The 23,480-nt window shown below is 45.2% G+C and overlaps 2 protein-coding genes across 2 annotated transcripts in view; one reads left to right on the top strand and one right to left on the bottom strand.

The window, feature by feature from the left end:
• Positions 1–2,303, bottom strand: part of slc10a4 (solute carrier family 10 member 4) — a 12,520-nt gene extending 10,217 nt beyond the window's left edge. Inside the window, exon 1 of the mRNA XM_078547343.1 lies at positions 1,100–2,303. Within this exon, the coding sequence (XP_078403469.1) occupies positions 1,100–1,605 (506 nt within the window). The 5' untranslated portion in view covers positions 1,606–2,303. The remainder of the gene's footprint in view (positions 1–1,099) is intronic.
• Positions 1–23,480, top strand: part of LOC144683855 (peptidoglycan recognition protein 1-like) — a 25,512-nt gene extending 2,032 nt beyond the window's left edge. The window contains exons 2-5 of the mRNA XM_078547366.1: positions 6,037–6,083; positions 13,140–13,341; positions 21,149–21,267; positions 23,129–23,480. Coding sequence (XP_078403492.1) covers positions 6,038–6,083; positions 13,140–13,341; positions 21,149–21,267; positions 23,129–23,307 — 546 coding nt within the window. The 5' untranslated portion in view covers position 6,037 and the 3' untranslated portion in view covers positions 23,308–23,480. The remainder of the gene's footprint in view (positions 1–6,036; positions 6,084–13,139; positions 13,342–21,148; positions 21,268–23,128) is intronic.

Genomic DNA, 23,480 nt, shown 5'->3' with positions numbered 1-23,480 from the left:
ACTGCACTGCAGCTTATTCTCCATTTCTACAGGACCATTCTCCATCCAGAAGGAGTTTGGACCTAATCATTGATTCTCCGCATTCAACCTGGTCTCTCAGACACAGCAGCTCTGTTCTTGTTCTCCACCCAACCCTAGCAGCTCTTTATCCTCACCCCCACCGCACACCCTCCCTCACCCCCACCCCGCACCCTCCCTCACCCCCACCCCGCACCCTCCCTCACCCCCATCCCTCACCCTCCCTCATCCCCACCCTGCACCCTCCCTCACCCCCATCCCTCACCCTCCCTCACCCCCACCCCGCACCCTCCCTCACCCCCACCCCGCACCCTCCCTCACCCCCACCCTGCACCCTCCCTCACCCCCACCCCGTACCCTCCCTCACCCCCACTCCGCACCCACCCTCACCCAATCCCTCACCCTCCCTCACCCCCACCCCGCACCCTCCCTCACCCCCATCCCTCACCCTCCCTCACCCCCACCCCGCACCCTCCCTCACCCCCACCCCGCACCCTCCCTCACCCCCACATCGCACCCTCCCTCACCCCCACCCCGCACCCTCCCTCACCCCCACCCCGCACCCTCCCTCACCCCCACCCCGCACCCTCCCTCAACCCCACTACTCACCCTCCCTCACCCCAACCCCGTACCCTCCCTCACCCCCACATCGCATCCTCCCTCAACCCTGCTCCACCCCACAGCCTCCTGCACCCCCACCTCATTGATATTCCATGTAAGAAACCCCAATTTCTTGTCCTTGAGACCATGTTCCAATCATTGGGCAATGCCGCGGGTAGTTTGTACCAGTTTGGCCTCAGTTACCGATGGGATGGGAACCTGGCCGCTCAGTGCCCGGCTTCGGGCCACCACCTGCGGGCTCCTCTCCCCCTCCTGCCCCCGCCCCATGCACCTCTCCTGCAAACTATTCCGGTTCTTTATCCTAGATACAAACGTGGGGTGTTATTAGCTTTTCAGCTCCGTTACTTTGACTCAGTTTAATCCAAGCGATCTAATTAAATGGAAGGGGGCATGTAATGTATGGAATAATTGGCTGACTTGTTGCATCTGGACTCTGAACTGTGCAGCAGGAGTTAGTTACCTCAGGTTCATGTCCCCGTTGACCAGCAGACACATGATGTTGGAGAGGTTCCCACCCGGGCAGCAACCACACAGGAGCACGGCGATCGCAGCCACCTCACTGAGAGAGAAGACCAAGGCTAAGAGGAAGGCAACCAAAGGCATGATGACAAACTGCGAGATGGCAGCCAGCAGAATCCCCACGGGTCTCCTGAGGTGATATCCGAGGTGGTTGGTCTCCACTGTGCAGCCCAAGCCCAGCATGCTGAAGCACAGAATCCCCCCCACCAGCAAATTGATACCTTGGCTCAGGGCAGAGTCCCAGAGGGGCACGGCCCGGTTAACAAGAGAAAGCTCACTGGCGGCAACATCGCTCAGGGTCGAAGCTTCTTGGGTCCAGAGGCTGGAGACTTCTGCGATTGTCAGACTGGTGAAGCTTGTGCTGATGTAGTAATCTGTGAAATTCAAAATATCCGGGAAAGCTGATGGGACCCAAGTAACATTGTCCACTGGAGTGTAGGTTTCCATCTCGATGAGCTGCCAGTGGGCTCTCGCTCTGCTTCAGAAACGACACTCGCTCCTAACTACACTCAAGATATATTTATATGAGCTGGCTGCAATCTACCCTCCCGTGAACCCAGCCATCGATGGTTTCTCCCAGTGGGATTTTATTGGAGAGCGGACAGCTCTCGGTCATGTTAGATATGAGCACCAGAAGCCTGATTAGCATCTCCTTGGAGAGGGGACGCCGATCTTCTGAGCTCAGGGTCCTCTGTTCACTGATCGCCTCACCGTTTCGTCTTCTCTCATTTTTATTCATTACTTCGCGGTTTCCATTTCTGGAATTAAGCGCGGCAATTGCGACTCGCTGTGAAATTACCGAATTGAGAAACACTCCGAAAAGTTGCTAATTGTATCTGTAAATTCTATTTCATACCAATTCCTTTAGGAGCCATCGAATATAAGTTACATTGTATATCTTGCCTACATTCTACGTGAAATGTATTTACATGTGCAGCAAGTGCTGATGTTGCTGTCTCGGTGTGCAGGGCGAGAGTCTGGTTGAGGTGATGGAAGTGGGCACTCTCTCAGTCGGTAGACACCCAGGTCCTCCCGGTGTCTGGGAGGCGTTCGTTAACCTTAAGACGCTGTAAGGACACAAATCGGCACCCAGTTTGTAAAAAAAATCAGACTTCAATCGCGGAAAGCGGATTTCTTTTCCCGGAAATGATTATTTTTCTCCCGATTTAAACGTGCTTCCCACCCTTCTGGTCTTCCCCCTATGGGGAGGCGGTGGCATAGTGGTATTGTCACTGGGCTAGCGATCCAGAGCAATTCTCTGGGAGCCTGGGTTTAAATCCCACCATGGCAGATGGTGGAATTTAAGTTCAATAAAAGTATCTGGAATTTACAGTCTGATGGTGACTATTGCTTTTTGTTGTTAAAAACCCGATGTGGTTCGCTAATGTCCTTTAGGGTCTTCCTGTCTGGTCCTACATGTGACTCCTGACCCACAGCAATGTGGTTGACTCTTTTAAAAAATGCCCTCTGAACAAGGGCAGTTAGGGTTGGGCAATAAATGCTGGCCTAGCCATTGACGTCCACATCCCATGAACGAATATTTAAAAAATGCTCACTTGGCCAACTGCTCCCTGGGCCCTCCGTGCCAGTGGAGAAAGCACTGGGCTAGGACCAGCTGCCTGTTCAGTTTTCTCGCCGGATCTGTGGGAAGTGTAGGGTCAGCTTCTCCGTTGCTTCTGTAGGTCATCTCAAGACCCCCAAAGGTAATGGATTCCCGGTGATAGTTGTTGTGAAGGGAGGCTTGGCTGCAGGATCAGGTGAAGCAAACTGCTTCTCATCAGATTCCACAAAATACAGAGTTAATAAAACAGAGCGAGCAAAAACCCCTTTTTGTGAAGCAAAGCCTCAAAAAAAATCGGATTAGCTCTAAACCTGTTTCTAAATGTTTATTTTGCCTGTTCATTTTAACATGTTGACATGGGAATTACTGTCATGAAGGCATTACTGAGCCTAACACTGAAATAGTCACTCTCCAGCCCCAGGGCTACGGATACTTTCTCTGCAAATATTAATTCAGTCCCTCATGCAATAAGATTCAGTAACTCATCAGTACTTGAGCGTCAGTACAGAGAGCTTTAACTAAAATATTGATAAAATGGAAATGGAACATAATAAATAACATTATTGAACAGTTTGTACATATTAAAGTGACACTGGGAATATATTTCTGCATTTCAGGAACCCAATGGCAACTACTCCCAGTACAGGCACAGTAGGAGCCAATTGCAGAATAAAATCCTATTCGGTCCCAACCACAGGCTTTAGCCCCAACTATGGAAAAATGCCCTGCAGCTTGTCAAGTTGAGATATTCCACTTCCTATAATGACCTTCCTTAATGCCATTGCCAAGTCGAGAACCAGCTAGTGGCAGTTTTTTGCTCTGAGCTCTTGCCTACTAGAAACTTAAAGGGCTCTTCCTAGTAAACCTTCCCCCCTGTACTGGGAAGGAAGTCGCAGGGAAGGGTTTGGTTTTGTCTCTGTCTTTCCACCAAGACAATCTGAAGGCCTCACTGAAAGGGGACAAATTGAAATTGGTGAGCACAGGAATTTGCACAAACTGTAGCATGGCACTGCCTCATCCAATACAGTCAGAAACTGCATGAGCTCTGCTGTGGAGAAGAACTGAAAATGGAGCGAGGGAGAGTAGAACCCTATTTTGAGAACTACCCCCCTCACCCCTTTCCTGGGCGACTCTTGTCCTCTCTGCTCAAAGAACTGTGGCTCCAGGATTAGCCTGTTGAGTCACTTGAGGACACACAAATCATGAAGCCTGGCAGGCATCACCCTCATTTTGATGGACTGATGACGATGACTAGAAACTACATTGAGACTGACAAATCTTATTTGGCACAAGACACTTGCATTCATATAATGCCTCTCACAACCATCCAATTCAACCAATTAAGTACTTTTTTGAAGTCTGATCATTCTTTTAATATAGGAAATGCAGCAGCCAATTTTGCACACACCGCAATGTAATAATGACCTTTTTTGTTACGTTGATTGAGGGATTTTGGCTAGGCCACCAGTATAACTCCCCTGCTCTTCCTTGAAATAGTTTAAAGCTTTCCATGCCACTATTGGCAACCCTTGCTCTTCAAATTCCACATAATCCTGTGTTTCCCGTTCCTTGTGTTTGATTTTTTTCAGGCTATTCTTTTAACATGAACATGTTCTCTGGAATTTCCACTATTCTACTCCCTCCCTCTCTGCTTTAAGACCATACACTCCAACTCCTCAATCTCATTTTGTGCTCCATGACCACCGGTACCCTCCCACTAGGAGTATTTTGCACCATTATATGTTATCGCCCTCTGGTGGCTGGGGGCCAGTTTCCATGTGACCGTGGCCAATTTATATTTCTTATTGTCGTGCTTGATTTTGCGGTTGCATTAAAGCTCCATGTTTTGACCTAAACTCTGTTGACATTGTGATCCAGTTTATGTGCCAACCTGAAAGTAAACACAGCCTACAGGTATCGAGAGAATCTGTTATGTTGGAAGTATTATATTTGTGTGATGTTTTCTCTTGAAAATCAAGATTCCGTTGCTGCACCTGCTAATTGAATATTGGTATTTTGTATATATATTAGAAAGGAGGTTGGATGATGAATGGTGAGTCCGTTCGAAGAAAATAATACAGCTTAGATTTGATATGTTATTGAATGAAGCTTATTATCTCAATGATGAGCTGCAGCCCCAGAACTGACTTCAGAACACTCACTATGTTAAACATAGAAAAATTGGGGCAAATTTTACCAGGTATTCCTTGCCCCTCCCCACTTCCCACAGCAGAAAGTTTAGTTGGCAGCTTGCCAATTTTAAAATGGGCTGCCCAGCAGTGATAATACCCTTGGGTGGGTGGTGGAGGTCTTAACAAGGTGGAACTTCAGCCCCTCAGGGAAGGGAAGTTCTGCCCTTGAGAGTTGCTGGCTAACCTGATTTGTCAGCTACTGAGTAGTCCCAGCAGCGCCAGAACCCAGTAGTGGCCGCTGCTGGGACTACAAGGGAGTCCTGAGAAGGAGATCCATGGAGACTGGATTTACAGGTAAGTCCAGGGCTTTTGGTCAGGGAGGGGTCAGTGACCCTGTGAGGGGTTGGGGGAAAGGGGCCTGGTTTTGCAGGACAGGGGGATGCAAAAAGCAGGGGTATGATCTTGGAGTCTTCACCCGATGGGCACAGGGGAACCCCAAAAGGAGGTACCCCCCTCACTTCCTGCATTTTAGCCTGTTGCAAACATAGCGGGCTGCCCTCCTTTGTTCTGCCTTCCCTAGCCGCACGTATTATTGTGGTGTAGGCAGAATAAGGCCCTTAATTGGCCATTAATTGGCCAGTTAAGGCCTCCATAGGTCTAAGGGTGGGCTGGCCGACACCTTACCCACACGCCATAATATGCTGGACAACTCGGGGTGGACAGGAAGGCGGTGGGCTAGCCACCTATTTTATATGTCCCCTTCGCTGCTAAGGGTGTATTTAATGCCAATCCCTATTTGCTTATGAGAAGCTGGTTTATTAAGGATGGGCAATAAATCTTAACCTAGCCAATGACACCCACCCACATCCCACAAACAAATAAAAAATGCAATTGCTGCTCACCTAACAACATGAAGTCATGATTGTAGTCATAATTTCCTATGCATGTGTTATCTGTGTTAATACATGTAAGATATGGCTTCAGTAATAATACAGCAGTGAATTACTGCACAAGTCTGAAATACCTGCAATTAATTTTTATGAATTATGAGGGTGCTTTTACAGTTGAACTTAACTCAGTAAGAAACTGAACCTGGAACATGGTCTATCCCATTATATTTTAAGAGCCAAAAATGTTTATTTTAAAAGGCTATATATTGAATTTCTTGTTTTTTTTAGTTTAGAGAATGAAGGTCCTCCTTTTGATTTCTGGAATCCTCCTTGCAGTCCAAGGTAAACAGATACAATTTATCACCCATACTGGGACATTAGTTGTGCTAGCATGACACTGGGATACTCACTTACTATGACTGGTTGAAAGGAACTCCTAAAATTTGGGAAAAAACACTTTAAATTTGCTTTCTCATCGAGTCAAAGACTGTTAAGGGCAAGGATTTATTATCAATTTCAATCTAACTGTGAGAAAGATGCTGGTATAATCCATGAAATATGAGTACATTATTAATCTGACCCAATATTATCCTGTGTTTGTTTTATGCAATAAAATGCAGCCGAATTAGAAGTTCCTCATTTGTCTGTAAATTTGTCCCTATCAAAGGGTGAGACAACGACATTTTCCTTTACTGAATAAAATCCAGTTGATAATCTCCTCTTGTAGATCACAGAATAAGATCCTGACATTACAAAGGCAGTAATGAAAGAATAACACTGATTATTAATTATGTCTAACTGATAATCCTGTTTCTTATATTTTATAGTAAAAATTCTTTAACCTCTTTGGATGACCTCTAATAAACTATATTTCTCCCTAAATACCTTCTCCCTCAAAAATAAAACAAAAAATCAGACAGCAGATTTCCTGGGGAAATAATATAATTAGAATGTGATGAACAACTAAGAAACCAACAGGAAGATAAAGCTTTATGAAGATTGGCATTCTCAACTATGGTGGAACCAGCATCAGTCAAGAGACATGGCTGAAATGTTTGAAAATGCCATTAGTCAAAAGTGAGCTATCAAACTGCATCTGCAGACAGACTCTGTGAAGTTCAAATTCCTAGGCCTAGCAGCTAAAGGGGAAATTGTTTCTTCCTCCATGTCCATGTTTATTCACTCTTCAGCTGTACATTTGTGCTTCACTAAGTGCTCTCTTACTGAACTCGCTAAGTGACCCCAAATGTATGTATTTGCCATTGAACCTGGCTTGTCTTTTCCATTACAAATTGCCTTTTTAAATCCCTCTTACTTGCCCACTCTACCTTTACCTCCACCAACTTGCGTGAGGAGCTAATGGACTATTTTGTCACTAAGATTGAGACATTCTGATCAACTGCCACTGCTGAATCCATCCCTTTCACTGGCCCACCAAACCAAACTTCCCTTTAAATGCTCCTCTGCCGTAGCACTCAACTCGCATCTTTTTCTAGTTTTGTTCCTACCTCCCCCATTCTCTTTCTGAGCTCATTGTGCCCATGGGACCCACCTCCTGCTCCCTCAAACCTATTCCCACTAAACTGCTGATCACCCAACTTCCTTTCCTGGCACCCATGTGAGCTGATATTGTTAATGGTTCATACTCCTCAGATATTGTCCTCATCTCCTTCAAATCTGCCATCATCTCCCCCCTCCTCAAAAAGCTCACCCTTGACACCTTACAAATAATCACACCATCTTGAACTTTTTTTCCCCTACAAAGCCCTTGAATATGTTGTCGCCTTCCAAATCCGTGCATATTTTTCCTGAAACTTCATGTTTGAATCCTTCCTGCCAAATGGCCCTTATCAAAGTCACAAATTACATCATTGTTCTGGGGCTGTCTGCAACCTTTAACAAGGTTTACCACACCATACTCCTCCAACATCTCTGCTTTGTTATCCAGTTGGGTGGGACTGCACTCACTATTCCATTCTTATCCACCCAGTCACAGCCAAAGAATCAGCTGCAACGACTTTGCTTTCTGCTCCTGCACCATCACCTCTGGTGTCTCATAAATATCTCTCTTTGATCCCTTCCTATTTCTCAGCCACATGCTGCCCCTCGGTGACACTGTCAGTTTCCGGTGTCAGGTTCCATGTATATGTTAATGACACTCAGCTCCAACTTACCACCAGTTCTTTTGATCACTCCAATCTCTCTGACTTCTCACACAACCTATCCATCCAGAACTGGTTGAGCAGAAATTTCCTTCAATTAAATATTGAGAAGAGCGCAGAAATTATCTTCAGATGCTGCCAAAATTCCGATCCCTGTCCACCGATTCCATCCCTTTCCAGGGTTGTTGTCTGAGCCTGGATCAGACAATGACACCTTAGTGTCATATTTGACCATGAGATGAGTTTCAGATCATATAACTGCTTCACCATTAAGATTGCTCACTTACACCTCCATAATAATCCCCATGTCAGCCCTTACCTAAGCTCATCTGCTGCTGAAGCCTTCATCCATGTCTTCCTTACCTCTAGTCTTGATTCTTTTAACACTCCCCTAGCAGGCCCCTACCTCCACCCCTGCCATCTACCAACATCTGTAAACATGAAGCTATCCAAAACTCTGCTGCCCGTATCCTACCTCACACCAAGTCCCATGTACCCATTGCCTCTGTGCTCTGTGACCAACATTGGCTCCTGATCTGACAGTATCTCGATTTTAAAATTCTCATCCTTGTTTTTAGGTCCTTCCGTTGATTTTCCCCTCCCTACCTCTGTAATTTCCTAAGCCCCAAAACCCTCTGATATCTCTCTGCTTCCCCAATTCTGGCCTCTTGTGCATCCCCTATTTTAATTGCTCCAGCTACTCTTGGGCCCCAAGCTCTGGAATTCTCTCCCTAAACATCTCTGCCTCTCTACCTCCATCTCCTTCTTTAAAATGCCCCTAAAGACCTATCTCTTTGGCCAAACTTTGGCTTTGTGTTCAATTTTGTTTGATAATATTCCTGTGAAGCGCCTTGGGACTTTTTACTATGTTTCTTCTACATAAATGCAAGTTGTTGTTAGGAATGAGGAATATGACAGATGAGCCAGCTTATGTGAATCTTTGAACCTACAGCTTGCAATTATCCTGGGCAGAATTTGACGCTCCCCTGTGGGTGGATTTGCAGGTGGGGTGGGGTGGGGAGGCACCATAAGATGCCATTGCTGCCTTTTCTGGCACCTATCAGCCGACCTTGTCCCTGCTGCAATATTACAAGCTCCAGACAGCTCTGCATATCCCCTCCCCTCTTGCCCTGTCCACCCAGCTGCCAATCTCTCCTTACCTCCCAGGCCGGGGCCTGCTAGCCTAACCCTGGTGATGCCCTTTCCCCCCAAGCCCCCAGTTTTTGAGGACTGGATGCAGTTCCAGCAGTGGCCACTGCTCCTAGTGGCACTGCTGGGCAGTTAAACCACATCCCCCTCGATGGCCCCAGTCTGCCTCCTACCAGCTGCAGGCCTATAAGCCTCTAATTGCCTAGCTGCAGCTTCAGCCAAAGACCACCCTGTAGAGGGATTTCCTCCACCCACAATAGTCGACTGACTGCTTTTTCTGATTTTTATTTCAATTTTTAAGGAAGTTCGTGAGAGGGGGCCTCCACATTCAAGTGTCCTCTCAGTTACTTACCCTTTACTGCAGTCTGTTGCGCCTCTCAATCTGGAAGGCCTCTGATTGCCCCCACCTAGCTTTGAAAACTCATTTGCTACCCTTAATTAGACAGGAAATCTATCTTCACGCCAAGTAAGGGGGTGGCATTTCCATGAAAATCCTAGGTCTGTGACTATCGCTCCCCCCACACCCCCCCCCCCCCCCCCCCCCCCCCCACGCCCCAGGGGCAGGTTCAGCATCTGGATCAGTCCTGACCTCTGTTTCCCGCTCCTGAAGCAAAAATTCAGCGCATGCAGTCGGGAGGGAGTGGCCTGTGGAGTACTCAACATTGACCCCGGACCCCATGCAGTCTCATGGCATCAGGTCAAGGAAGCCCCTGATGATTACACCTTCCATCCTCTCTCAGCTGTACATTCTCAAAGTACATTCTGTTCCCTTGCTACCCTCATTGCTTCTTCCAAAATGGTATTCAACATGGAGGAGTACTGATTCGAGTTGGAGACTTCAATGTCTATCATCCAATGGCTCCATAGCACCACTACTAATCATGCTGGCTGAGTCATGAAGGACATATCTTCCAGACTAGGCTTGTGGCAGGTGGTGAAAGAGATAATATGAGGGAAAAATATGCTGGACCTTGTCCTCAGCAATTTGCCTGTTGCAGTTGCATCAGTTTAAGAAAGTATTGGTAAGTGTGACGGCCACACAGTACTTGTGGAGACAAGATCCCATATTCACATTGAGGACACCCTCCACCATTTTATGGGATAGATTCAGAACAATTGCGCAGCTCAAAACTGGGCATTCATGGGCCACTTTCCACTATCAACAACAGGAGAATTGAATGTCACCACAATCAGTAACCCCATGGCCCAGCATATCCCTTACTTTATTATTACCATGCAGTCAAGGGGCCAACACTGGTTCAATGAAAAGTGTAGGAAAGTATGCCAGGAACAACAGCAGGAGTGCCTGAAACTGAGGCGCCAACCTGATGAAGCTACAACACAAGACGATATGCATGCTAAACAGCATGCCATAGACAAAACTAAATATTCCCACAACTAATGTATCACATAAAAGCTCTGCATTCCTGTCACATCCAATCATGAATAGTGGTGGGAAATTAATTCAGTGTCAACCACAGTTCATTTAGTGAAACTTTCACCTTGGAGTCAGAATGTTGTGGGTTCAAGTCAGATGCCAGGACTTGAGCACAAAAATCAAGGCTGATGCTTAGGGGGTGCTACATTGTTTGAGTACTGATGGAGTGCTGCAGGACACTACCCAGCAAAACTCCACAGAGATGTCCCAGGGCTGATTTGATTGGCCTTCAACAACCTCAACCATCTTCCATTGTGTTAGGAATGACTCCAGCTAATGGAGGGTTTTCCTCCTGATTCCCCATTGACTTCAATTTTGCTAGGGCTCCTTGATGCTACACTTAGTTAAATGCTCTCTTGATGTCACTCAGCTCCAGACCTCATTGCAGCCTTCCAAAAATGGTCAAAAGAGTTGAATTCCAAAGGTGAGGTGCGAGTGACAGCCCTTGACATCAAGGCAGCATTTGACTCAGCGTGGCATCAAGGATCCCTAGAAAAATTGAAGTCAATGGGAATTGGGGAAAATTTTCCACTGGTTGGAGTCATACCTAGCACAAAGGAAGATATTTGTGGTTGTTGGAGGCCAATCATCTCAGTCCCACGACATTGCTGCAGGAGTTCCTTAGGGCGGTGTTCTAGACCCAACCATCTTCAGTTGCTTCATCACTGATCTTCCTTCTATCATAAGGTCAGGAATGGGAATGTTTGCTGATGATTGCACAGCATATAGTTTTATTCACAAATCCTCAGCTACTGAAGCAGTCTGTTTGTATATGCAGCAAGACCAGGACAACAATAAAGCTTGGGCTGATAAGTGACAAGTAAAATTTAATACATAAGTACCAGGTAATGACCATCACCGACAAGAGAGAATCTAACCATCCCCCTTTGATATTCAATGACATGACCATCGCTGAATCCCCAAACAACAGCATCCTGGGTAGTATCATTGACCAGAAACTGAACTGGACCAGCCATATAAATACTGTGGCTACAAGAGCAGGTCAGAGGCTGGGGATTCTGTGGAGAGTAACACACCTCCTGATTCCTCAGAGCCTTTTCACCATCTACAAGGCAAAGGTCAGGAGTGTGATGGAATACTCCCCACTTGACTGGATGAGTGCAGCTCCCACAACACTCAAGAAGTTTGACTCCATCCAGGACAAAGCATAATTTGATCGACACAGCATCCACCAAATAAACGTCCACTCCCTCTACCATCAATGCGTAATGGCAATAGTGTGTTCTAGATACAAATCCACTGCAGCAACTCACAAGTCTCCTTCAGCAGCACCTTACAGACCCGTGACCCAAAAGGACAAGGGCATCAAGCACATGGGAACACCGTCACCTGCAAGTTTCCTCATCATCCTGACTTGGAAATCTATCACAGTTTCTTCACTATCACTGGTTCAATATCCTGGAACTCCCTTTCTTGCAGCACAGTGGGTGTACCTACACCACATGGACTGCAGTGGTTCAAGAAGGTGGCTCACCACTACGTTCCCAAGGGCAATTAGGGATGGTTAACAAATGTTGGCTTAGCCAGAGGTGCCCACATCTTGTGAATGAGTCAATAAGAATTAAACTTCCCAATACTGAAACCTCTAGCTAGAAGAATGTATAGAATACCATCATCAATATAGTTTACAATCATCAAGATGCTAGATGTCTTTTGGGATGACTAGACATCACTAATAAATTGTCTGTTGTTCCTGTAGTGAAGGCAGGTCAGTGTTCAAGCTGTTCCTATAGTGGAGGAGACTGAGAGTTCAGTGGTGCTGGAGGACTGCAGAATTGCAAATGTGGGAGAGGTATAAACCCAGCAACTACAGGTCACTCAGCCTAGCATCTATGATGGGGAAACACTTAGAGACAATCATCTGGGACAAAATTAACTGGCACTTGGAAAATGAGTTAATTAATGACAGCCAGCAAGGATTTGTTAATGACAAATCATATTTGACTAAGCTGATTGGTTTATTTGATGAAGTAACGGAGAGGGTTGATGAAGATAGTGGTGTTGATGTTCTTTATGTGTACTTTCGAAAGGTGTTTGATGAAGTACAACGTAATAGACTTTATAGCAAAATCGAAACTGATAAGATTAAAGTGACATTGTGGGTATAACATTTTCTATGGAATAGAAGGTAGGGTGTAGTGGTGAATAGTTGTTTTTCAAACTGGAGGGAAGTACACAGTGGTGCCTCTCTTGGAGTTAGTAGTAGGACTTTTTGATATATATTAATTACCTAGATTTGGGTATACAGGGCAAAAAAGATGTGAAGTGATGTATTCTTGGAGGAAGAATGAGGAGAGGCGATATAAACTAAACTCTACAGTTTTAAAAGGAATGCAGGAACACAGGACCTTGGAGTATACATGCACAAACCTGCAAAGATTAGGATCTGGAATGCATTGCCTGAAGGGGTGGTGGAAGCAGATTCAATAAGAGCTTCCAAAAGGGATTTAGATAAATACTCAAAGGGGAAAAATTTGTAAGGCGATGGGGAAAGGGCAGGGGAATGAGGCTAACTGGATAACTCATTCAAAATGCTGACACAAGTGTCCTGAATGGCCTCCTACTGTCCTGTATCATTCTATGATTCTATGATTTTCATATTCATCTGTCCTCCCCCATTTCTCATAGGCTGCCCACCGATTATAAAGCGTTCTGGCTGGTCAACACGGGCTTCTAATTGCACCCATAATCTGTCGACCTCTCTTAAATATGCTGTGATTCACCATACTGATGGCAATCGCTGCTTCAGCATGTCGGCGTGTAAGAGGCAACTGCAGAATATCCAATCTTACCATATGGACGAACGTGGCTGGTGCGATATTGGCTACAAGTAGGTCTCTGTGAGGAAATTCTCAACTTTGTTTCTTTTTGTCATTCCAGAAAATGTCAATGGCTTCATTTTATTGCAGTAACTTGGGATGATCTTCTTCTGCTAGACCTACAGTAATGGTCTCCGTGAACGTCTAAGCCCCGATTTAGAAGTACAGAAATCTCAGTGCTTTGTTTGCCCATGGTACAGGAGCACCTGTTCTGCTGGTGGGGAAGACCAGCTTCATTAAATGTACAGAAGCAAGCCCCTTTCCCCATTTCCCATAGGTGCCGCCGATGGATAACATGTACAGGGAGGCAGGCTTTGATTTGGCTGTGATTGGTTGGGATGTACAAAATTGGGTAAAGCAGCAGCTCTTAAAGAGTTGCTGCTTGCCATTACAGGGAAGCAATAACTCTTTTTGTAAGTAAACCTGACTATATAAAGAGTTTCATTGAGTGTTTCAATAGTAGATAGGCTAAAGTCAGGCAGCGTGATATGACAAAGGTAGTGTTGAGGAGATAAAGGATGAAAAGCTCAGCAGAGTCGGTGGGGATCTACTGTACTTTCAGGCAGAGGATTTATTGGGTCAGCATGGAGCACAATGGAAGAATTGAAAGTGTAGCAAATTGCATTCTGAATGATTTCCAGGCTTTGACTGTCCAGGTGGGCCTGGACAAGTGTGCCAGAAGGCGATTTAGCTGAGGGTTTGGAGTTAGGCAGAGAGAAAGCTCAGATGTCACTACATAGTTTCTATTTAGAAAGGCTTTTGTATAGGAAGCTTTTTGTTTGCTATCTTACTTTCATATTCCTTCTTAGCTCTTATAGAATTATTGAATGGTTGTACCACAGATAGCTCGACAAGTCCACACTGGCTATTTGCAAGAGCAAATCCGCTAGTCCCGCCCCCCTGCCCTTCCCTTTGGCTATGGAATTTCTTTTGCTTCAAGTGCTTATCCTAGTACTGACCCCTGGGGAACGCCACTGCATCCCTTAGATTCTAATCCCTTGCAGCACCAGGTCCATAGCCTTGCAGATTACAGCACTTCAGGTGCAGATCCAGGCACCTTGTAAATGAATTGAGGGTTTCTTCCTCAACCACCAACCTGGGAAGTGAATTCCAGACACCTACCACCCTCTGGATAACAAAGGTTTTCCTTATATTCCCTCTAATCCTTCTACCAATCACCTTAAATCTGTGTCCCCTGGTAATTGACCTCTCTGCGATGGGAAATAAGTTTTACTTGTCTACTCTATCCAAGCCCCTCATAATTTTGTATAGAAAAGTAGAGAAGGTGATAGTGTAGTGGTATTGTTGCTGGATTAGTAATCCAGAGACCCAGGGTAATGCTCTGAGGACCAAGGTTCAAACCCCACCATGGCAGATGGTGGAATTTGAATTCAATAAAATCTGAAACCATTGTTGTAAAAACCCATCTGGTTCACTAATGCCCTTTAGGAAAGGATATCTACCATCCTTACTGGTCTGGCCTACATGTGACTCCAGACGTACATGTGACTCCAGAGATTGACTCTTGAAATGGCCTAGCAAGCTGGAATTGACCGAGGCACCGGAAACAACAGTGGCAATCCCAGACCTGTCGACCTTGCAATGTCCTCCTTACTAACATCTGGGGGCTAGTGCCAAAATTGGGAGAGCTGTCTCACAGACTAGACATAGCCATCCTCATGGAATCACACCTTACAGATAATGTCCCAGACTCAGCAGAGGTGGCGGTACAGTGGTATACAGTCGTGAGGGAGTTGCCTTGGGAGTCCCCAACATTGACTCATGGCATCATGGTCAAGGATTTAGACGTACCGCCCTCCCTCAGCTGATGAACCTCCATGAACATCACTTGGAGAAAGCACTGAGGGTGGCAAGTGTGCAGAATGTACGAAATCCCAGCTTCACATTGAGGATAGCCTCCATCATGTTGTGTGGCGCTACCACCATGCCAAATTTTGAACAGATCTAGCAAGTGAAGACTGAGGCGCTGTGGCCCATCAGCAGCAGCAGAATTGTACTCAAATGCAATCTGCAACAATCTGTAGCCAGAAGTGCTGAGTGGATGATCCATCTTGGCCTCCTCCGGAGGTCCCCAGCATCACAGATGCCAGTCTTCAGCTAATTCGAATCACTTCACGTGGTATCAAGAAACAGCTGAAGGCACTGGATACTTCAAAGGCTATGGGCCTTGATAATATTCTGACAATAGTACGGAAGACTTGTGTTCCAGAACTTGCTGCGCCCCTGGCCAAGCTGTTCCAGTACAGCTACAACACTGGTATCTACTCAGCTATGTGGAAAATTGCCCAGGGATGTCCTGTACACAAAAAGCAGGACAAATCCAACCTGGTCAATTACCGCCCCATCAGTCTACTCTCGATCATCAGTAAAGTAATGGAAGGGATCATCAACAGCGCTATCAAGCGGCACTTGCTTAGCAATAACTTGCCCACTGATGCCCAGTTTCGGTTCTGCTAGGGCCACTCAGCTCCTGACCTCATTACAGTCTTGGTTCAAACATGGACAATAGAGCTGAACTCCCGAGGTGAAGTGAGAGTGACTTGACATCAAGCCTGCATTTGACTGAGTGTGGCCTTAAGGAGCCCCAGCAAAACTGGAATCAATGGGAATCAGGGAAAACTCTCTGCTAGTTGGAGTCATACCTAGCACAAAGGTAGGTGGTTGTTGGAGGTCAGTCATCTCAGCTCCAGGACATTACTGCAGAAGTTCCTCAGGGTAGTGTCCTCAGCCCAACCATCTTCAGCTGCTTCATCGATGACCTTCCTTCCATCATAAGGTCAGAAGTGGGGATGTTTGCTGATGATTGCACAATGTTCAGCACTATTCGCGACTCCTCAGATACTGAAGCAATCCATGTCCAAATGCAGCAAGACCTGGACAATATCCAGTCTTGGGCTGACAGGTGGCAAGTAACATGTGAGCCACACAAATGTCAGGCAATGACCATCTCCAACAAGAGAGAATCTAACCATCGTCCCTTGATGTTCAATGGCATTACCATCGCTGAATTCCCCACTATCAACATCCTGGGAGTTACCATTGACCAGAAACTGAACTGGACTAGCCATATCAATACTATGGCTACAAGAACAGGTCAGAGGCTGAGAATCCTGCAATGATTAACTCACCTCCTGACTCCCCAAAGCCTGTCCACCATCTACAAGGCACAAGTCAGAAGTGTGATGGAACACTCCCCACTTGCCTGGATGAGTGCAGCTCCCACAACACTGAAGAAGCTGGACACCATCCAGGACAAAGCAGCCCACTTGATTGGCACCACATCCACAAACATTCACTCCCTTCACCACCGACACACAGTAGCAGCAGTGTGTACCATCTACAAGATGCACTGTGGAAATTCACCAAGGCTTCTTATACAGCACCTCCAAATCCATGACCACTACCATCTAGGAGGACAAGGGCAGCAGATTGATGGGGACACCACCATCTGGAAGTTCCCCTCCAAGTAACTCACCATCCTGACTTGGAAATATATCGCTGTTCCTTCACTGTCGCTGGGTCAAAATCCTGGAGCTCCCCCCCTAACAGCACTGTGGGTGTACCTACACCACATGGACTGCAGCGGTTCAAGAAGGCAGCTCACCACCACCTTCTCAAGGGCAACTAAGGATGGGCAATGAATGCTGGCTCAGCCAGCGAAGCCCACATCCCATGAATAAAACGAATAGGAGCAGGAGTAGGTCATTCAGCCCTGCGAGCCTGCTCCACCATTCAATATGACATCCTTGCTCCTGTACTCAAGTCCTCTTGCAATGAAGTCAATGTACCATTTGCTTTCTTAAAGTACATAAATACAAATTCTTCTTTACATTGTGTATTCCTTATTAATATCCACCTAAATGAAACAGCCCATTATTTATAATTTTGCAGCTCCTGCATGCTTGCTTTCAGTGATTGGTGTACAAGGACACCCAGGTCCCTTTGAAAATCAACATTTCCCAATCTATCACCATTTAAAAAGACTCTGCCATTCTGTTTTTTCTACTGAAGTGGATAACATCACATTTATCCACGTTATACAGCATCTGCCATGTATTTGCCCACTCACTCAACCTGTTTAAATCATCTTGAAGCCTCTTAACACCCTCCTCATCACTCACATTCCCACCAAGTTTCGTGTCATCAGCAGACTTGGAAATATCACATTTGGTTCCCTCATCCAAATCATTGACATATATTGTAAATATCAGGGCCCAAGCACTGATCCCACTTGTTACTGCCTGCCACTCCAAAAAAGACCCATTTATTCCTACTCTCTGTTTCCTGCCTGCTAACCACTTCTCAATCTATGCCAATATATTACCCCCAATCCCATGTGCTTTAATTTTACACACTAACCTTTTGGGCAGAATTTTGCCGTTGGCGAGTTGGGGGCGGGGCCCGCTCGCCGATGCTTAAAATGACGTGGGATGACATCGGGTGGAACCCCCGACGTCATCCCGCCTCATTTAAATATTCAGGAAGGCGGGGGCGCAGCAAAATCAGCTGTGCACCCGCCGACCTGTCAACGGCCAATTGAGACCATCGACAGGATCAATTATACAATTAAAGGACCTGCCCGTCCAACCTTAAGGTTGGCGGGCAGGCCAGGAGCCCCGGTAGCAAATAGATAAAACATGAAACCCCATCCACCGGCGGGATGAGGTTTCATGTAGGGTTTTAAAAAGTTTAATAAAGTTATTACGTAAATTATGAACATGTCCCATCTCATGTGACATTGTCACATGAGGGGGACATGTTAGGGAATTTTTTTCTTTCTATTTTTCATATTTTTCAAAGTGTAAGCGATCTCCCTGAGGCAGCACTTAGCCTCAGGGAGATGTACGCTCTTTCATGCGCATGCGCGAAAGAGCGCACTCTCGCTTTTGGGGAATCCCCCCCCGCATGCATAGGAGGTGCATAGCGCTTCCTGCCGGACGTCACGCTGGGTGGGCCTTAATTGGCCCGCCCACGTAAAATGGCAACAGGGCCCGCTTCTCCGGCGGGGATTGACTCCCCACCTGCCGGAGATTGGCTCGGGCCGGACAGGCAGAAAATTCTGCCCCTTATGTGGGACTTTATCAAAAGCTTTCTGAAAATCCAAATACACTACACCCACTGGTTCTCCCTTATCTATTCTGCTAGTTATGTCTTCAAAAAACTCCAGTAAGTTGTCAAATATGATTTCTCTTTCATAAATCCATGTTGACTTTGTCTAATCCCCTTGATATTTTCTAAATGTCCTTTTATTGCATCCTTTATAATAGACTGTAGCATTTTCCTTACTACTGACATTGGGCTAACCAGCCTGTAATTTGCTGTTTTCTCCCACCCTCATTTTTTAAATAGTGGGGTTACATTTGCCACCCTCCAATCTGCTGGGACTGTACACCTCAATCAAGTCACCTCTCAGCCTCCTCTGTTCTAAGCAAAACAACCCTAGACTACATAACCTTTCCTCATAGCTGCAAGTTTCCAGCCCTGGCAACATTCTTGTAAATCTCTTCTGTACTCTCTCCAGAGCAATTGCCTGGTGTTAATTTTTCATCTTATTCAATCTTTTTAAGTGGCAACACTTAAGGACTATGATATTGTAGGTTATTTTCAATTTCACTGTCTGGACATTCAACAGCCGAATAAGAGAATGCCCCCACATGTTGTAGAACTCATCTAATTGCATCCTTTTGAGATCACAAATTAATGATACTGTAAAAGAAGGGTTTGCATCAAATGTATAAATAATGGGCTGTTTCATTTTGGTTGATATTAATAAGGAACACACAAGGTAAAGAAGAATTTGTATTTATGTACTGTCTTACAGAGCAAGTAAGAACATAAGAAATAGGAGCAGGAGTAGACGATACAGCCCCTTGAGTCTGCTCTGCTATTCAATACGATGATGGCCGACCTTCAACTTCAACTCCAACTTCCCACCTGCATCCCATTTCCCTAGATTCCCTGGCTGATCACAAATATGTCATCTCAGCTTCAAATAATGATGCAGCATCCACAACCTCCTGGAATAAAGAATTCCAAAGATTCACAACTATTTAAATAAAGAAATTTCTCTTCATCTCAGTCCTAAATGATTGACCCCTTATCCTGAGACTGTTTCCCCATATTTTAGATTCTCCAGCCAGGACAAACAATCTCTGTGTCTATCCTGTCAAACCACTTCAGAATCTTGTATGTTTCAATGAGATCACCTCTCGTTCTTCTAAAATTCTGAGAGTATGGGCCCAATTTGCACAGCCTCTCACCCCAGAAAACAATTTAGTGAATCTTGGCTGTACCATCTCCAAGGCAATATATCCTTCCTTAAATATGGAGGCCAAAACTGCACACGGCACTCCAAGTGTGGTCTCACCAAATTCCAATTGTAACAAGACCTGTCTATCCTTGTACTCAAATCCTCTTGTAATATAAGCCAACATGCTATTTGCCTTCCTAATTGCTTGCTATATGCGCATGCTAAGTTTCTGTGTTCCTTGTAAGAGTGTACCAATATCCATCTGAACATCAACATTTAGAAGTTTCAAGCCTTTTTAAAAATATTGTACTTCTCTATTCTTACTACTGAAGTGAATAACCTTACACTTCCCACATGAATTACTTTTGAAACTACTGCTATTCCATAGGCAGAGGCAGCAGTCAACTTATTCGCAGAAAGACTACTGAGATAAATGATCATTTATTCTATTTTGGTGATATTTCTTGGGTGATAAATGTTCACTAAGGCAGCTTTTCTTTGAATATTGCCATTTTCATTTCAAAGTATATTCTCCTTATTTTCTTTCAATGGATGGAATCTTTTGTTCTTGGCAGTAGGCTCGCTTGCCGTGTGAAGAAATGGTGAGAGAACTGCGCTGACTCTGATGAGGAAGGCCCACCATATCTTCTGCCCATCAGGCAGTTAAGTGGACGGTGGCAGGCCTTCATTCAGATTGAGGACCCTGAAGGCAACCTCCCGCCTGCCAAGAGCTGCCAGCCAATCAGACGCCAGCAGCTCTTTAACTCGGCAGTGCCATAGAGGAGGCTGTGGATGATTCCAGAACAAAACCCTCTGGAGTACCAGGATCGCAGAGTGACCCAAGCAAAAAATAAGTGCTGTTGGTGGGGGTGGGGGGTCCCGTGGGGTGGGGGTCATGGGGTGGGGGTCGTGGGCAGAAGAGGACAAGGGGTTGGCAGCAGGAGCAGTGGGGTGGATGTCAGCAGCCAACTGCTCCCCCTGGCCCCATGTCCATGCCCTCGATTATGCACAGATTATTGCAGGTCAAGGGACCACTACCCCCCACCCCCACCCAGCTGACATTCAACTCGCACAGTTTAACCAGTCATGCAGGTTGAATGTCAGCAGATCCACCCGGAGCTGGGAAGATTACAGCGGAGGTGGGAAGAGGCCCTTAAGTGATCATTAATTTGTCACTTAAGGGACTCAAGTGGAAGTGGGCCTTTCCCACCCAGAATTTATTCCCACTGGAGGCGGGAAGGCATTGGGTATCAGTACTGACGCCAAATTCTCAGGCCTGTCGCCCAAGGCAATAGATTCCAGCCAATGTCTTTAGTTAATTGGAATCTTTTCCCTGCTATGTAGCATAAGGCGTTAAAGATTATTCTTAGTTGATTTGCAGAATAACATGATTTAAGAAATGTTCAATTATTTTCTTTAACCAATGTTTTCTAATTCTGCTCATCGCATTTTTCTCATTTTTAAAGTTGGATATGTACAGAATTATTTTTCAAAGGAAAAATATACTTTAAAAGAACCCATGTTTCCCTCTCATGTCATTACTTCAGTTTCCTCATTGGAGAAGATGGAAATATTTATGAAGGTCGAGGATGGACCAAAATGGGAGCCCAAACCCGTGGATACAACCAAATCAGCCTTGGCATAAGCATTATGGGAACCTTTACAAGTGAGTAAATATGTTTGAATATTTTGCCAAATAATTTTTGTTATATCAGTGAAAACACTGAATATACTAAACCTTGATAAACTCTAATGAAATAAACTCTTATTCCTCACTAACGTCAAAATATCAATAACTTGTTCTGAATACCATACATCACAATCCTGGTTGATGTTTGTATTGTCAACCTAAAGCGTGTTTAAAATAAAAACAAAGAATACTGCAGAACAAAGTGGGCAAGTGGGATGTGAGAGAGAAAGGTTGGTTATGATTCAGGTGTAACCATTCATTTCAACTCAGCAGTAAAGTAGTTAAACATTGCTTCAACAATGTTACAAGGTCTGCCAGCTATATCATGATAAAATATTGCTATTTTATAGGGCAGGAATGTCTCACCTGCTGGTGCAGGAGGCCATATACATATCTCAAAACCAATCAATATGCTGTGTATGATCACAAAATGTGAAAAATCCATTGACAAAACTGCAAGAACCCCATCTTACATGGCAAAATGAAACACCCATGCAGAAAAATGTGCGTCACCCCGTACACAAAATATTTAAACCTTGGCCTCCTTTTCAGATAGCCTCAGTGCCACCTGCAGCTTGAAAACTTGGGGACTTCAGTTCATTATCTTCCCTCACACTCCTTATCTCCCTGCAGCCTTTTGACATGGTCAACCACACCATTTCCCCCCAATGCCTTTCCCCTGATGCTCAGCTCAGCTCAGTGGGTTTTTTTTTCTCACTTTGTTCCATGCTTACCTATCTAACCCTAGCAATTACAGAGTTATAAAGGTTTTTCTTCCTGTCCCCACACTATTACATGCAAATGCCTTTAAGGATTTTTTTTTGGCCTTTGCACTTTTTCATCAACAACCCCCAACGGTGACACCATCTGTAGAAATGGGGTCAGCCTTCACGTGTACATTGATGATGCATAGCTGTAACTCTACACCACCTCTGTCAACCTTTCCACTGCCTCCATGTTGTCAGATTACTTGTCCAACATTCAATGTTGGATGAACTGCAGTATTCTTTGTTTAAATGCTAGCCCCTGCCACAAATGCTGCGCCTTCATCTCCAGCCACTTGTCTCAGGATGAACCAGACTGTTTGCGGCATCAGAATCCTATTTAAACCCATGCTAAATTTCCAATCCTACGTTCTCTCCATCACAAACTACCAACTTCAATGTCCATAAGATTTCCTGCCTCTGTCCAGCTGCTGCTGGAACTCTCATCTTGTCATTGTCACCTCCTGATTCAACTAATCTAATGCTCTTCTGGTTGGTCCCCCAACCTCCACCATTCATAAACCTCAACACATCCAAAACTCAGTTCCCCAACTCAATTCTGAGATACCAAATGATGGTGCGTGTGCCTTATCTGCTTCGTTGATGGGTACAAGGCATAAAGTGACCTAACCACCAGTGTCTAAAGGGACCACTGATGGCTGCTTAGAAAAAAAAACAAGCATAAGATGTTTTAGAAATTTCCATTACAGAAATCACTTGATTTTTCTCTCTATTGCAACCAGTAAGGGCCAGTTAGCTCAGGTGGTCAGAATGCAGGACTTAATAACACTAATGGCGTGGGATCAGTCCCGGTGTGGGACCGTCTCTCTGCCCATTTATAATATCATAGCAAGACTGATAGAGATAGAAATGTGTGGAGAGGCATGATGAGCAACCTTCTGACAATGAAGGACACAACATGAAGAGAAATAGAGGACCAATAAGGTTCTGTCTTGTAGCACAGCAACTTAAAGTGATTTTCATTTATTTCAATTTTAATATAATTTGTGATTTAATTCAATTTTCTTTAAACACAAGTTGGGTTCTATTATAAAGTCTCTGATTGTTTGCAGGTGTTGCACCAAACAGCAAAGCACTGAATGCTGCCCAGAGTCTGATTCAATGTTCTGCTTTGAGAGGCTACCTGTCATCCAAGTACACGTTGAAGGGCCACAGGCAACTGAGATCAACTGAATGTCCTGGAAATGCACTCTTCAAAGTCATACAGACATGGCCTAGGTGGGCCGAATGAATGCTGTTCACGCTTTGATTGCTGCTTCTTCAAATCTGCCAAGCTGATCTATGTAGTATTTCAGGAATATGCTTGGAATTAAGAAACCTGGAAAAATACAAGGTTTCTGTGTTTGTATAACAGATTCTGCTCATATTAAAATCAATGATATGCCAAGCATCCTTTTAAATGCA

This window comes from Cetorhinus maximus, chromosome 1 (genome assembly GCF_964194155.1).
Source record: "Cetorhinus maximus chromosome 1, sCetMax3.hap1.1, whole genome shotgun sequence".
NCBI lineage: Eukaryota > Metazoa > Chordata > Chondrichthyes > Lamniformes > Cetorhinidae > Cetorhinus > Cetorhinus maximus.
The sequence above is the reverse complement of the archived record's forward strand: the minus strand, read 5'-3'. Positions and strand labels throughout refer to the sequence as shown.